Source organism: Zootoca vivipara, chromosome Z, assembly GCF_963506605.1.
Source record: "Zootoca vivipara chromosome Z, rZooViv1.1, whole genome shotgun sequence".
Lineage (NCBI taxonomy): Eukaryota > Metazoa > Chordata > Lepidosauria > Squamata > Lacertidae > Zootoca > Zootoca vivipara.
This window is the reverse complement of record NC_083294.1, coordinates 17,841,073-17,856,776: the sequence shown is the minus strand read 5'-3', so window position 1 is coordinate 17,856,776 and position 15,704 is coordinate 17,841,073. Positions and strand designations below refer to the sequence as shown.

At 46.7% G+C, this 15,704-nt stretch overlaps 2 protein-coding genes across 5 annotated transcripts in view; both read right to left on the bottom strand.

Annotated features, from left to right (window-relative positions):
* NACC2 (NACC family member 2) overlaps positions 1-14,713 on the bottom strand; it is a 62,070-nt gene extending 47,357 nt beyond the window's left edge. The window contains exon 1 of one of the 3 annotated variants that reach the window (XM_035113185.2): positions 14,582-14,713. The gene's annotated coding sequence lies outside the window, so the exon portion shown is untranslated. Of the gene's footprint in view, positions 1-5; positions 144-14,557 lie in introns of those variants that run through there. The other 2 variants (XM_035113183.2, XM_035113186.2) reach the window with 2 other exon arrangements.
* TMEM250 (transmembrane protein 250) lies at positions 1,763-14,712 on the bottom strand. Of its 2 annotated transcripts, none has more exons than XM_035113189.2 (2): positions 14,582-14,712; positions 1,763-11,819 (listed from the first exon to the last, which is right to left on the bottom strand). In XM_035113189.2, the coding sequence occupies exon 2, from the start codon at positions 11,682-11,684 to the stop codon at positions 11,265-11,267; it is 420 nt and encodes a 139-aa protein (XP_034969080.1). In that variant the 5' UTR covers positions 11,685-11,819; positions 14,582-14,712; the 3' UTR covers positions 1,763-11,264. The 2 variants fall into 2 exon arrangements, with proteins under 2 accessions (XP_034969080.1, XP_034969079.1); XM_035113188.2 differs by having other exon boundaries at positions 14,558-14,690.
* Positions 14,714-15,704: the final 991 nt, after the last annotated feature.

Genomic DNA, 15,704 nt, shown 5'->3' with positions numbered 1-15,704 from the left:
CTTACCTGTGGGGCCGGCGGCGGGGCCCTCCTCCCCCTCCTCCTCCCTTCTTCCCCGGCGGCAGCTCCTCCCGGCTGGAAGCAGGAAGTGATCGTGGAGGAGGAGGGTGGGAGGCAAGCGCGCGCGGGGGGGGAGCCTAGCCCTCTACCCACTTAGCCCCACAACACTAACGGGGGGTGGGAAGCAGCGCTCTCTCTCTCACACTCACTCACTCACTCACACACACACACCAGTGTTAGTTACTGGGGGTGAGGGGGGGCTCGCGAGGGGAAAGGGAGCCTCCCCGACCCGGTCATAGAAGAGAAATGGGTTTCAAAACTGCCTGAACAGAGAGGGGTGAGGGGGATATCCTGGCTAGAAAGACCTCAAGGAGTTACTAACCTAAGATGAAGAAGAATATTCACCCATAATATGCACTACTCAGAGTAGAGCCACTGAGTGTGATGGATGTGCCTCAACTTAGATGTATTGCTTTCAATGGTAATATTTATTATATTATTATTTATTTATACCCCACCCATCTGGCTGGGTTTCCCCAGCCACTCTGGGCAGCTTCCAACCGAATATTAAAAACAATACAGCATCAAACATTAAAAACTTCCCTAAACAGGGCCGCCTTCAGTTGTCTTTTAAAAGTAAAATAGCTGCTTATTGCCTTGACATCTGATAGGAGGGCATTCCACAGGGCAGGCGCCACTACCAAGAAGGCCCTCTGTCTGGTTCCCTGTAACCTCACTTCTCGCAGTGAGGGAACTGCCAGAAGGCCCTCAGTGCTAGACCTCAGTGTCCAGGCTGGACGATGGGGGTGGAGACACTTTGGGGGGGGGTATAAAATTATAGTTTGCAGAAAACTCCCTCAAGCAGATCCCAGATGAATTAAGAGCCACATTTCCATGCAGGGTACAACTTTTAAAACCAAACTTAACAGTCGCTTTATCTTCATCATCTTAAAACCTTATGACCCTCTAGAAATTAATAATGTGAGTTATTTAATCCACTCTCTCTGCCTAACTTACCTCACAGGGTTATTGTGAGGATAAAATGGAGGGGGGGGGGAGTGTATAGGCACCATTGAGCATCTTTATTAATTAATTAAATTATTTATATACTGATGTGTCATGGAAATATATGGATTTACAACAATATAAAACCATACAGTAAAATAATAATAATAATAAAAGCAGAAGAATTTCCTTGTAGAAAAGAAGGTGGTATAGAAAAGCAATAAATAAATAACTACCATCACCACTCCGTCAAAGAGAAGTGCTTACTTGGCATAAAAAAGATAGCAAGATTTGCACCTTGAGGAGGGGGGTGGATCCCATGACCACCACCCATCTTTTGCTTCCAAATCAGAGGAGGAGGAAGCAGCAATTGTAAGCCCCCCCCCAAAAAAAAGTGTTTTGCCCTTTTTCTGCTTCTGGGTAGTCCCCTGCCCCATCCCAGCAGCCTCCAGGGGTGGTCACTTGGGCATAGGGCCAGAAATGAGAAAAGTAGACATGCACACGGTAATTTACTGTATTTTTCTGTGTACAGTGGTACCTCGGGTTACAAACACTTTGGGTTACAGACTCTGCTAACTTGGAAGTAGTACCTCGGGTTAAGAACAGAAATTGTGTGGCGGCAGCAGGAGGCCCCATTAGCTAAAGTGGTACCTCAGGTTAAGAACAGTTTCAGGTTAAGAACGGACCTCCGGAACTAATTAAGTTAATAACCAGAGGTACCACTATATAAGACTAGGTTTTTGTTTTTTTTACAAAAAAAAAACAGGTTTAAAATTGGGACCGTTTTATACACAGGTAGTGCTAAGAGGTGTTTTCTTAATTTGGAGTCCCCAAAAATGGGGCGTCTTATGCACAGAAAAATACGGTACATGGCTTGATACAAATTCAGAAATAATTACGTTACGATCAGATAAATGTTGGTAATGTGGTAATGTTGGTAATAAAGCAGACTATATACACATTTTTTGAATTATTCTCAAATAAAAATACTCCAAAAATCTGTTCAGGCTAATAATATATCTGATATGTTAGGATATCATAAACCCTTAGAACCTAAAATATTTCTGATTGGTTATCTAAAATATGTTATTTCAGAAAGTGATGAAGAAATAGTGTTTAACCTTTTAACTACTGCTAAGAACATAATAGCTAAAAATGGGGAGGGCCACTCCTACTATGTCTGAGTGGACTGAAAAAACTTGGTTCATATGACTGAGCTAATTTATTAAAAAAAAGGGGGGGGATACATGCAAACCAGCCTAACAGGTTCATAGGGAAATAGCCATTTTTTGTAATGTTTTAGAACAGTAAGTTCAAGCATCATGTACATCTTATGCTGCTTTTAGCCTTCCATTACAGGATTTATTTATGCTCCTTATCTTTGGTTTATTTTATTAATTAAATTAAATTAAAAAGAAGATGTAGAATCAAAATGACTGAGATGTAAATAGAAAGGCAATGAACTGTGTGGCCCACTAACTCAGCCTGGTGCTGCTAACGATGGAAGAGCTACAGTTCTAATGACAATGAAATGTGGGGCATGAATCTAGAGCTGGTTTTGCTTCAAGAGCTGTACAAATCAGCCCCTCTGAAAGGTCTTCCTCAGGAAAGGATGCCTCCAAGCACCTCTTCCCTCAATTTCCACAGTGTAGACATTTCTGCATTTCAAGCTACTTGCCATGCCATTAAAAAATAATGTGATGCTTCAAAAATTGCTAAAGGATGAGGAATTTCATTAACACCCAGCATTTAGAGAAACAGCGTGGAGTCACAATAATATACTGCAAAAATTATATTTTTAAAAGATTTTGTATTTACATGTAGAGAGAGCATGCCCTAGATTCACATTGACATGGTACTTAAATGTATGGCACTTTCCATGTGCAGGGGGGCCATTTTAATTATAAACACAGCAACATTTGGGTCCTGGTGGATCCAGGCCAGATCTCCAGATGCAGTTGGATTCCTATTTGGTCCTCCAATGATAAGATTGTTTGCTGCCTTGTCCTGGAGCTTCTTCAGATTCTTAAGTTCTTTATATGTACTTAAAGGTAAAGGGACCCCTGACCATTAGGTCCAGTCGTGACCGACTCTGGGGTTGCGCGCTCATCTCGCATTATTGGCCGAGGGAGCCGGCGTATAGCTTCCAGGTCATGTGGCCAGCATGACAAAGCCGCTTCTGGCAAACCAGAGCAGCACATGGAAACGCCGTTTACCTTCCCACTGTAGCGGTTCCTATTTATCTACTTGCATTTTTACGTGCTTTCGAACTGCTAGGTTGGCAGGAGCTGGGACCAAGCAACGGGAGCTCACCCCGTCACAGGGATACGAACCGCAGACCTTCTGATCAGCAAGCCCTAGGCTCAGTGGTTTAACCCACAGCGCCACCTGGCCTCCAATCTGTAATCAAGCACCCTGACACATCCCAAAACATTTGATGCAATGGGTGCCAAAAAATGAAGAAAACAACACTTGAGGTGGACTCCCAGTCAACAGCAGGAGTCATACATGGAGTGCAAATATAGCATTCAAAAAATGGGGAAGGAGAAAAGGCGCCATTACTGGGTGGGGAGGGGCAAAGTAGACAATTAAGAAGTAGGCCTCGGCCATTGAAGCCAACTGGAGCCAAAGACTGCTGTGCTATGCTCTCTTCTCAGTAGAAAGACAGTCCTCTGAGGACAGCTCTCAGCTCTGCATGGTCACAGGAAGATAGAGTCACAGACCATCTACACACACACAGCATATGGCCTTATTACAAGGTTATCATATTACTTTAAAACACCAGAATGTTAACCAGAGCATCAGCCCTCAACTACAAAAAGCGAAGCCAAAAACTCTCTCTCTCCTCCTCCTTGTAGATTTCCCCTATAGCAATCAATATACATTGGACTTTGCAATGCCAATTGGGTTTGTTCTTTTTAACAGAATGTTTGATTGTATCTCAGAGTGACATCATTGCTGGTGCAGGGATTGATTCCTCGCCCCCACCTGAATATTCACACACCATTTCAGCCAGAAGCAGCATTAATATTCCAAGGAGGAAGGGATGAAATGTACACTCTAGTTTAATGAATGACTGTAAATATATATCTGATTGATGGCATGACAGGAAATATTTCAGAATGCATCCATATTTCAAGTCTGATGCTATTATTACAAACAAAAGGGGGGAAGCAGAGGTAGGCAGGTAGTCTATGTCACAAAAAGAACAAACAAAATTAAGGAAGGAAGAAAAGGAAAAGGCGGAAATCTAATTGAGGGAGGGAGCCAAAGCTTTTGCATTCCTTATTGGCTCAGGTATAGATATTGGTACTAATACTGAAAGAGCAAATCCTTCCCCTCCCCCCACCTCATTAACTTGCACCCAAAGTATGATGCCCAACTTCAACAAGCTACTTTAGGTATCTGGGTTTTCCAGCTCTTGCCCCAAAGTTTGATAATGGTCTTTCATCCTGCTGAAAGAAGTGTGCTTCCAAGAATGGTGTTAGAATGCCCCCCAAGCAAATCTAGTCCACCCCCCCTTGGCATCCCTGATGAATGGCCATGTAACCTCTGCTAAAGAAATTTTCAACAAAAAACAGTCCACCACCTTCCACTTTCACTTTTTTCACTATCAAACAGCTCCTGTCATTAGAAAGAACATCTCAAAATCCTTCAAATAATTGATGCTGTCTGTCTATTATCTGGCCTTGGGGCAAAAGCAGCAGTGGCCCTTCCAGTGTAGCCTTCACCCGAGGTCTGGTACTCAAAGGTAGACTATGCCACAACATGGAGGTTCCCCACCCCAAACCCAAAACTACAACTAATGGCAAAAATCCATGTAGGATAGGTCTACTTCGAGGTGGGTTAGGGCTGATGGGAGTTGTAGTCTAAAATTATCAGAGGGCACTGGGTTGTAGATTAACCCAATACAGTCAAAGTGAAGGGAGCACAGTCTCTCAGCCTAGGCTTTTACTGTCAGGGCATGTCAGTCTTCCCTAGTAAGCATACCACCTAACCCCACCTAGCTGTTTAAAGCCATATCTCCCTGGCTAGAGGGAGAGGGAGGGCCTGGGGGCATCCTGGCTTATGCTAAATCACCCCCACTGCCCAGGAGAGGGCAGGCAAAATGTTTGGCTGGGCATAATCCACAGGTCCTGAGGCCAAACAACAGCAATAAGGGAGCCAGGAACGAAGAGGCACTCTAAACTGGGCAAAGAGCAGCCCCAGCCACCCAGCACAGAGCCTGGCACTGCTCCAGGAGAGCTGAACAACGGCCGCCTCCACCGCCAACAGAGTCTGCTCCTACTGCTGCTACTGCTGCATCTCCAGCCTCACTGCAGCAAACGCTGTACAAACATTCTGAGCTGGTGCCAGCCCCCTCCTTGCCCCCACAGATCATGTGCTGCCAGCAGAACAGGAGAGCCTCAAGGTCATCAAAACATCAACACCAAACTGGAAAAGGGCCCAGAGTGCAGCACCAGAAAACTTAGAAGCCGCCTTGGAAGGCGGGATATAAATAGATGCAATGAATAAAGCAAATCATCTTTTTGCCTGCTGGCCTCTGGAATAAAGCCCAGAAGAGTCACCTCGCACAGACCTATCAACTCTGTGCAATGAAAAATTATCATAATTTATTATTTATATGCCACCTCTTACGCGCTGCATTGTGGAACATCTTTAGTAAAAGGTTAATAATAATAATAATAATAATAATAATAATAATAATAATTTATTTCTTCCCCGCCTATCTGGCTGGGTTTCCCCAGCCACTCTGGGCAGCTTCCAACAGAAGGTTAAAAATACATTAAAACATCAGTCGTTAAAAACTTCCCTAAACAGGGCTGCCTTCAGATGTCTTCTAAATGTCATATAGTTGTTTATTTCTTTGACATCTGATGGGAGGGCATTCCACAGGGCGGGCACCACTACCGAGAAGCCCCTCTGCCTGGTTCCCTATAACTTCGCTTCTTGCAGTGAAGGAACCACCAGAAGGCCCTCAGTGCTGGACCTCAGTGTCCAGGTTGGACGATGGGTGTGGAGACGCTCCTTCAGGTATACTGGACCGAGGCTGTTTAGGGCTTTAAAGATCAGCACCAACACTTTGAATTGTGCTCGGAAAGGAACTGGGAGCCAATGCAGATCTCTCAGACCGGCATTATATGGTCTTGGTGGCCACTCCCAGTCACCAGTCTAGCTGCTGCATTATGGATTAATTGCAGTTTCCGAGTCACCTTCAAGGGTAGCCCCACATAGAGCAGTAGTCCAAGCGGGAGATAACTAGACCATGCACTGGTGAGGCAGTCTGTGAGCAGGTAGAGTGTCACCCTGCGTACCAGATGGAGCTGGTAGACCGCTGCCCTGGACACAGAATTGACCTGTGCCTCCATGGACAGCTGTGAGTCCAAAATTACTCCCAGACTGCACATCTGCTCCTTCAGGACCAGGGAGTCCCCCACACCCACCCACACCCTGTCCCCCAAAACAGTACTTCTGTCTTGTCAGAATTCAACCTCAACCCGTTAGCCGCCATCCATTCTCCAGCCGCCTCCAGACACTCACAGAGGACCTTCACTGCCTCCACTGATTCCAATTTGAAAGAGAGGTAGAGCTGGGTATCATCCGCATACTGATGAACACCCAGTCCAAACCCCGATGATCTCTCCCAGCGGCTTCATGTACATGTTAAAAAGCATGGGGGAGAGGACAGAACCCTGAGGCACCCCACAAGTGAGACTCCAGGGGTCTGAACACTCATCCCCCACCACCACTTTCTGGACATGGCCCAGGAGGAAGGAGCGGAACCACTGTGTAACAGTGCCCCCAGCTCTGCTAGACGGTCCAGAAGGATGTTATGGTTGATGGTATCAAAGGCCGCTGAGACATCCAGCAGAACTAGGAAATAGCTTTCACCTTTGTCCCTAGCCCGCCGGAGATCATCAACCAGTGCGACCAAGGCAGTTTCAGTCCCATGATGAGGCCTGAATCCCGACTAGATAGGATCCAAATGGTCTGCATCCTCCAGGCATGCTTGAAGTTGTTCAGCAACCACCCACTCAATCACCTTGCCCAAGAATGGAAGATTTGAGACTGGGCAATAGTTGGCCATATTGGCCGAGTCTAAATATGTTTTTTTAAGAAGCGGTTTAATGACCGCCTCTTTCAGTGGGTCTGCAAAGGCTCCCTCACAGACGGAAGCATTCACCACCCCACAGAGCCCATTGCCCAGCCCTTCCCGTCTTGCTTTTATTAGCCAGGATGGAGTAAACCCTTCACAAATCTGAAGTGGAGTCCCTAAGGTGGCCAGATGGTGCCTTGTATGCCTCCTTTAGGCAACTCCTGCTTGGCATGGGAGGAGGAGGGAGAATACCTCCTTCCCAGATCCAAGTTCAGCAGCCAACCAATGCTGTGAGAGGAACTGACCCCAAAGGGAATTTTCCTTAGCCTATAACAATGTGGGGATCCTGTGGCCACACCCTTCTAAGCAGGATGAGTTTATAGCACAGGTTTTGCTCTCCAGTGCTGAGTTTATCCTTAACGCTTCAAGACTCATTTTGTATATTTGATGTGTTTAATGTTTACTGCCAGCTGCCCAGAGAATGTTTGGGGGTTGGGTAGCCTAAAAATATACTCTAAATATATATATATGTATTTCAGCTGTTGCATCTGTGTAGCTAATCTGGCTACTGCAGAAATTGAGGGAGAACTAGTCACAGGTTGGAAAGAATAAGGCTAAGCCATTAAAAAGGCAAATTCCGAAGGAGGAGGCCTAAATTGAACAAGGGAGAGAAAGTGGGGGTACAGGAGAGATGAGGAACATCTGTAGCCCTGCAGGTGTTACTGGACTCCAACTCCCAGGAGTCTGCTGGGCTGCCAATGGTCAGAGATGATGAGGATAGGAGTTGGAATCCAATGGCTTTGAGAGTCCTGCCCCTTCTCCAGCTCAAAAGGAAACAGGCAGGGAGGAGGGTAGGATAATGTCTCCTAGAGCATAATCCAGATTGCCCTCCTAGCTATTAACAGGGCCTTACTTGTTTAAAGTAAACCAATTGGTTAGGAATTTGTGCAGACACACAAAAACCCAAAACCAAACACTCATCCATGTGGCCCCTTTTATCTGGCCTCTCTCAAGATTTCAGGGAACACATTTCTAGGAAAAGAAAATCAGTGCTCAGTTTCTTTCTGACCCCACCTGGCCTTAATTTGTTTCTTCTTGGACATCACAGCATAGTATGGCATTTGCATAACTTGAATTATGGTGCTGCAGCTACAGCATAGAAAGGGCAAAGCAGCAGGGTGGGGGTGAAGGGCATGGATGTGTCACAGGACGGGGACTGGGGCCAAGGAAAGGCCTCAGGAGATGGCTGGAGTCCAGTCTCTGTGTTAGACACTTTAATGAGCCGCTCCTTATTACAAAGTGTTCTGATTCACAACAACAGAAATAACCTCTTAATAAAAGGGATTCCAGAAAACTGTGCTGGAGGGAAACCAGCATCCAAAGTGCAAAAGTTTACTCTCCTCCCTCAGCCATGACCTCAAGACCCCCAGCAGCTATATTCCCTATAACAGGCATCCCACACCACAGAAAAGTGGTGTTACAATGGTCCTGGGCCTGCAAGATCTACCGATACAAACAACATCCCCCTCCTCCTAAAAAAAAATAAAAATCCTTATTTGTAGCCTGGATTAAAACTGCCACGTAACTATATATCAAAGTAGACCCCAGACACGGAAGAAAACAAAGAGAAATTAATTCAAAGCAATATGATTTGTGGCTATTATTGAACAATAATTTTGCCATAGGTTGTTTTCTGTGCAGAATCTTTTGCTCTGGTGCGAAAGAAAAGAGAGAGAGAGAGAGAGAGAGAGAGAGAGAGAGAGAGAAAGCAAAGTCACAGGGTTAGCACACGAAGAAATGAAAGGAGATCTTTATTCTCCTTCCCACTCACACCCTGTCCAAGAACTACAGAAACTCTTTGACCAAGCAAAAGACAGAAGCAAAACACTTCAGAACAGACAAAAGGAAGGACTTCTTCACATGACACACAGTTAAACTCTGGAACTCGCTCCCACAGTAGGCAGTGACAGCCACCAAGCGCAGGTGCTGAAAGAGATGGAAAAGGCCCAGGATTCCGGGAACTGAAACCCAGTGACAAATCACATCCCAGGAGGTGGAACATCTCTCTCTCACTTTCCCTTTCCAAAATAAAATGGGCTCCATGTTCTTGGCCCACCCAGATGCCCCAGGGAGCTGGCAAACCAGTATTTGGAATCTGCCATCCCTGCCTGGCATCCTGCTGCACATAAATGACTTTCAGTCAGCAACACTGGCAGACCCACCACTAGGAAAAGCCTGCCCATTTGAAACTATGACTGGAAGCAAAGACTAGCCCAAAGTATGACCAAAGTCCAATGCATGGGCAGCAGGAAGTTGAGCTGGAAATGAAACTCCTCACCACCACCCCAAAAAAAACAACAACTCACAAGGCAGAGATTCCTTCCACAACTCTCTCCTCCAAGAGAAGCCCATGTTCCCAGAGGCTCTTCCCCCTTTTTGCTGCTTAAATGGAATACCAAGCAAAATCTCTCTTCCTTCTCCTTCTCCTTCTCCCTCTCCAGAGCTGCAGAAGTTTCTTCTGGTCTTTTCCAGGACTCTGAGTCAGTGGATCACTCTGCAAATGCAAAACTAGTTCCTGCTGCAGAATTGAGGCACACACAGCCCAACACTGGCACACACACACACTTTAGAGTGCTTCCCATACTTTATACCAAGAACCCTGTGAGGTAGCTAAGTACTACACCCGTGTTGTAGAGGGGCCGAGGCTAGCCTAAGGCTGCTTGGCAACCCATGGCAGAGACAAGAGCTGAACCTGGGAGACCCTTGTTGGCATCTCCACCGTTCAGCTACCTTGGCTACACTAGCCCTGTCCATCTCCAGCTTTAATCTGGAAATCATTGTAACACTGAAAGGAACTGGGGGTGGCTAATGTGAGAGGAAATCTCAGAATGAGGGGCAAGAATGCATCAATCCACATGCTCTTAGCTTTGTGGAATTCTCTTCCTCTGGAAGGGAAGCAGGACCCAACACCATTCAGTTTCCAATGTTTGTCAAAAATATTTTTCCCACCAAGCTTTCCCAAATTGGTCACTTATATTTTTGTGCCTTTTAATTCTTGTTGGCTTCACAGTTTTCATTGTTTTGAGATTTGTATTATGTTTCATTTTCTAATTTTGTACACCAGTGATTATAAATTCTGAAATAAAATAGATAAATGATAGTGCTGAAACAAACATTTCCTCAGAGTTCTGTATTTTGCATCCCTCAGCCAAGATACAGGGATGGGAGTACACAACTGTCTGTGTACAGGTTATGTTTTTTCAATAGTCTGAGCAAAAGAACAGCCCACAACTCTGCAGTGGAATGGCAACAGGCCGTTGAGGGGGCCGCCCCAAGAATGGCACTGGGGGCAGCAAGCACACAACACATCCCTCCCTCCAAGAGCAAACTCAGGAAAGACTGGAGAAAGAACAGCCACTGAGCAACAGGAAGAAAGAGCCCCCAAAAGTTTGCAGAAGTACATCAAATACTTTTAAAGAAAGAATGAGGATTCAGCATACTTAGTGGCCACCTAATTTTGAGTGCTAGTTGGAAAAGAAAACAAGGGGAGGATGGAACGGAGTACCCTGGAGGTTATCTTGGCTGGTCCCTGTTAAGAGGCTGGAATGGATTGCAACAATTTGTTGCAGGGCCACTTGTATACCATTAGATTCCAAAAGAGATGGCTTTTGGATGGCTCTAAAAGAGATTAGACAAATTCATTAAGCAGAATGCTACTAGCCATGATGGCTATACTCTGCCTCCACAGTTGGGGGCAGCAACACTTCCAAATACCGTTTTCTGGAAACCACAGGAGGGGAGAGGGCTCTTGTGCTTGAATCCTGCTTGTGGGCTTCCCAATGAGGCATCTGGCTGGCCACTGTGAGGACAGGACGCTGGACTAGATGGGCCATTGGCCACATATGGCAGGTGCTTATGTTAAAAAATGAAGCAGATAAAAATGGATTTGTTTTCCACATATTACCAACCAAAGGCAATGAAGAATTAGAAATGAATTTCCAAGTCAACTTCCAATCCTTACTTCTAAGGGAGTACCCATTAATTTATAAACCTCAGCAGCAGGACTAAGTGAGGGAGAAGAGGACGCATTCACACATACAAGACCTAACCCAAGTTAGAGTCCAACATGCCTCCTTGACCGACATGCACTGGTTTTTATTTATTCACATATCCACAAAGACCATGAAGCACCAGCCCAGCCCCCCCACCAGCAGCATGGTGACATGGATGCCATAGATGAGCAGTTCGTTGAAGAGGCTAAAGTCCACACGCCTCCTTCCCAGCAACAGCAGGATGATGGAGAGTTTGTACTGGAAACGGAGAAAGACCCGGATGCTGAGGTACTGGAGGCAAAACAAGACAGACAGCACCACCCACAGGATGGAGGTAAACAGGCTGCAGCTGAAGTACAGCAAGAAACGGATGAAGCCGTACATCCACCGGGACTTCAGGTAGATGTCAAAGTTGTTGTACTTGGTGCGCACCAAGTGGGTGGTCCTGACCGGCCCACAGGCAGAGTGCAGGCATGTTGTGTGGGGGCCATGGAAAGAGCGAACCCGCCGCGGGATGGGGATGACAGGCATCAGGCACCACCCCACCTTCTACAGAGCCAGAGAGCAGGGATTGCATGGGAGGACCCAGGCAGCATCCGTGAAGGTGGAGATGGAGGGGAAGACCGGCGACCCAGGAGCACAAGCACTTGCTGGGATGGAGGCTGCCTGCAGGAAGGAACAGAAGGAGAGTCAGGTTGAGAAAAAACCTGAGAGGGCGGGGAGGGCTGGAAGACTGGCTCCAAAACCAGGGCCCATCTGCACCCATGCTGGCCAAAGGCTGCTTCCCAGACAGCAGCCAAAAGCAGTCACCCAGAGCCACCTGTCACACAGTGGAAACTATAGCTTGCTCCCACAAGAGGCCAACCTGGATGAATTATAAAGAGAAGACAAAGTCATGAAGGAGGAAAAGGGTATCAATGGCTACTGTTCACAATGGCAATGTTCTCCCTTTGCTGTCAGAGGCAGTATGCCTCTGAGTACCAGTTGCTGGGAATTGCAAGTGGGGAGAGTGCTGTTGCATTCAGGTTCTGCTTGCAGGTTTCTCTTTGGGGCATCTGGTTGGCTACTATGAGAATATGATGCTGGGTTAGATGGACCACCTCTGGTCTGATTGTGCAGGCCGCTGTTATATGTAAAGTCAAGCCTGGCCTGGCCCATGAATGCTCCAAAACATTTCCAGATTGTAAACTGGTCAACTCACTCTAAGATTTTCCTAGCCATTCGCCAAGCCTGGAAAATTACCAATGGAACAAGTGCAAGAGAACAACTATTGGAGGGAAGTCTATGGAGATCTTAATACATTAGGAAGAGGACCACAGGTGAACAGCTTATGCAAAATTCTCACACCATATAAGTAGGTTAAAAACTGACGGATGGTGAATCCCAAACCATTGGCTGAGCTGCTGGAAAGTAAAATAAAATAAAATTCAGCAACTAGACTAGAATGTCATCAATAAAATGCCAAAAAACAATTTAGCTTTGGTAAAGAAGTAGGTTGGTTTGGATGACGAAAAGCCTGGTCAAGAACCCAGATGTTTTCTTCCATAATAGGAGAATTTTAAAAGGCCATTTTACATATGGCATGTTGTCACAGGCACAAGGAAAAGCCCACATACAATACACCATCATGTATGTAAAATGTACATTCATTTGCATCTGAAAGGACCCTTTCAGAGGCTACCTATAACATTTCCCCTGCATCTGTCATGTTTTAAACACACAGTACTTCAAGCTACGAGGCTTCTTATGAGAGGGGTTTTTTTAAGCCCATGGCTTCACTGCTACACCAGAGGATGTTTGAGGGCTTGATTTTCTGATCAATCAATCCTGCCTAACACCCCTGCAATGAATCCCACCCACTAGAAGATCTCCAGAGAGCTGATGAGAGCACAGGGGATTCATCAGACACGTTTATTACTCATTATCTACACTGCAGCAATGAGTCCAGACCACAGTCAACTTGCCATACACAGTTCCATTCTGACAACAGTACCCCCAAGGAAAGTACCTGAAAAACATTAACTATGAGACAAATTTGCCCAGACAAACACACAATGTGTTGCTAAACTCTATGATGCAACAGCAATTTGTATTCTTAAACTACTTTGCCTCCACAGCATAGCCCCTACCAGCCACTTACAATATGGAACACAGTCATCAATTTAAAATCTCTGCTTATACCTTATATGTGGAGATGAACAAGATGTGGATTTGGGGAGCTTATCATCATCATGCTCGATGACCTCTCATGAAGGTCACTAACCCTCTTTTGCCACTTGCGCACTACAGCTTCAGATCAAGAATCCAGCTCAGATTTCCCACTCATGCAAGCTGTGATTTATTCCGCACAAGTAAATCACCGGAAGCAAATATGACCCCTACTCAAGAGGCATGTCTGCAAATAAACAATGAATGCACAAATGAGTGAATCTTGTCTGCATCTTATTTCTCACTAGGCAACTTTTCTGCCATGATGTAGCAATCTCTTTTACTCAGATGTAGGTTTGTTGATAAGCAGTGCTTTTCACCTAGAGAAAAATTGCTGGTACTCACTATGAAATTGTTACAGTAAACTTTTAACCAATGCTTTTCTTCTAGGGGAAAAAGGTGCCGGTACTGCATACCCCTGAGTACCCCCAGAAAAAAAGCACCGTCTATTCCTACAAAGGTCTTCCATCTGAATTTACCAGTACAGTATAACATAAAAGATGTCTCTTGCTTCCCTGTCAACTATCACACATAGAAAGGTGGCCAATAAAGGGTCAGACCATTGACCCGTCTTGCCCACCTGCATCGACTGGCAGCAGTTCTCCAGGGCTTCAGGCAGGATTCCAGCCCTACATGGAGGAGATGCTACCTTCCGCAGACCACGCTCTACACTAACCAAAGCAGAGATCCTTCCTGCCACCCTCTGCAGGGCCTTCCTTAAGCCCCACTTTCACAGGGGTGAACAAGGCAAAGGAGGGACTCTCAACAGCAGGAGCATGGCTGGTGCTCTGGTGACCCCATGGAAGCTGGGAAGCTGCCCCACAGAGCAGCGCAGTCATCAGCAGTCGCCAGGCAGGAGCATGTTTTGCAGTGCAAAAGGCAGGCGGCCTCAACTCTTCCAGGCTGCCCAAAGGGCCGGTCATCCATTCACCCGTTTGTTTGGCTGCGTGGGGGTGAGAGGGGCGGTGAATAGGGTGGGGCAGGCAGAAGCCGGGCCAGCCCCAACGAATCCGCCCAGCCTACTTCGCAGGGCTGCTGTGGGGATTATAACTACGGGGAGGAGGGCAGCGAGTCCACGTGCAGCGCCCTGAACTCCCTCAAGGGGCTGAAGCACCATCGCCGTCGGGACTTCCAGAAGCCCTTTGCCCTTCCCAACCCTTCCAGGCATTATCGGGGCTCTCTCGCCTCACACTCACCCGCGGGGCATTCCGTGGACTCACCGGGGGCCAGCGGAGGCGGAGGAGACTATCCATGGCTAGGGAGGGACTGGAGGGAGGGAAGGAGGGACGGACGGCGGCGGCACCACGACTGATCTGTCTCTCTTGTCCCCTCAGCTTTTCTGCCTTCCTTCCTTTGGCCCAGCGGCGAGGAAAGAGCCGCGCGGGCCGATGGCATCATCGCAAGGCGCCAATCCGCCGCGGCCTCCAAGGCGGAAGTGCGAACCGGGAAGCCGTTACCTAGCAACTGAGAGGAAAGTCCGAGGCCTGCTGGGCCCTTGGGGTACATTTAATGACATGCATCAAAGTGGCGTCATATTGCTTTAAGGCAATCGTGGCTCTGCACCTCCTTCCCAAATAATAAAAGAATACTGGGAAATGTAGTTTGTGTAAGGTACTGGAGATGGGTACGAGGCTCTACTGTTACAATTCCCGGAGTTACTTGCGAAAAAGGATTGATTGCTAAACCACTCTGCAAACTGCGGCTCACAGATGCCAGGGTTCTTGGAGCGGGGGGCGGGGGGGGAGAGAGCCAGGGCTCTTTAAAGTGGTCTCATAGCGCTTTCGGTTCATAGTGTGAACATACAATTGATTTACTTTCTCCTGCCTGGAAAGGGAAAGCTGGAAAAATGAAAGGCAGGATGGGGTCTCTAGCCCTCAAGCGGTTGTGCTGTTGGGAGCCACAGGGGTAAGCAATATCTGGAGTGGCACAGGTGCTTCTCACCCTTGAAAGCTCTCCTTTTTTCGATTTTTACCACTAATCCCATCGACAACAACTCCCACATTGGGAAAATTCACTGCCCTGTTGATTGTTTAACTGTAGTAAAAGAAGCCCTTTTCTTTAGGATTGGGAAATCAACCATTATTTTGTTACGCTGTTAACTGCGGCATTGGATTTTTATTTCAATCTCCCACATATATTTTACCCCACACCTTCAGCCTGCAAAGGCAGCTAACACAAATGAATAAAAACAATATGGGATAAAATCAGCTGTTGATGATATGTGGCTTCCCACACTACCCGGGATATTTTGCTTGTCTTGCAAATTTCCTGGGAACCACCCTAAGCCTGGCAAAATCACTTGAGGAAGGTACAGAGCAGGGCACTCAGGAGATAGGGGGTGCT

What these genes read in the sequence shown, in the direction of transcription:
- TMEM250 (XM_035113189.2), bottom strand. Translation starts at nt 11,684, where the DNA reads ATGCCTGTCATCCCCATCCCGCGGCGGGTTCGCTCTTTCCATGGCCCC.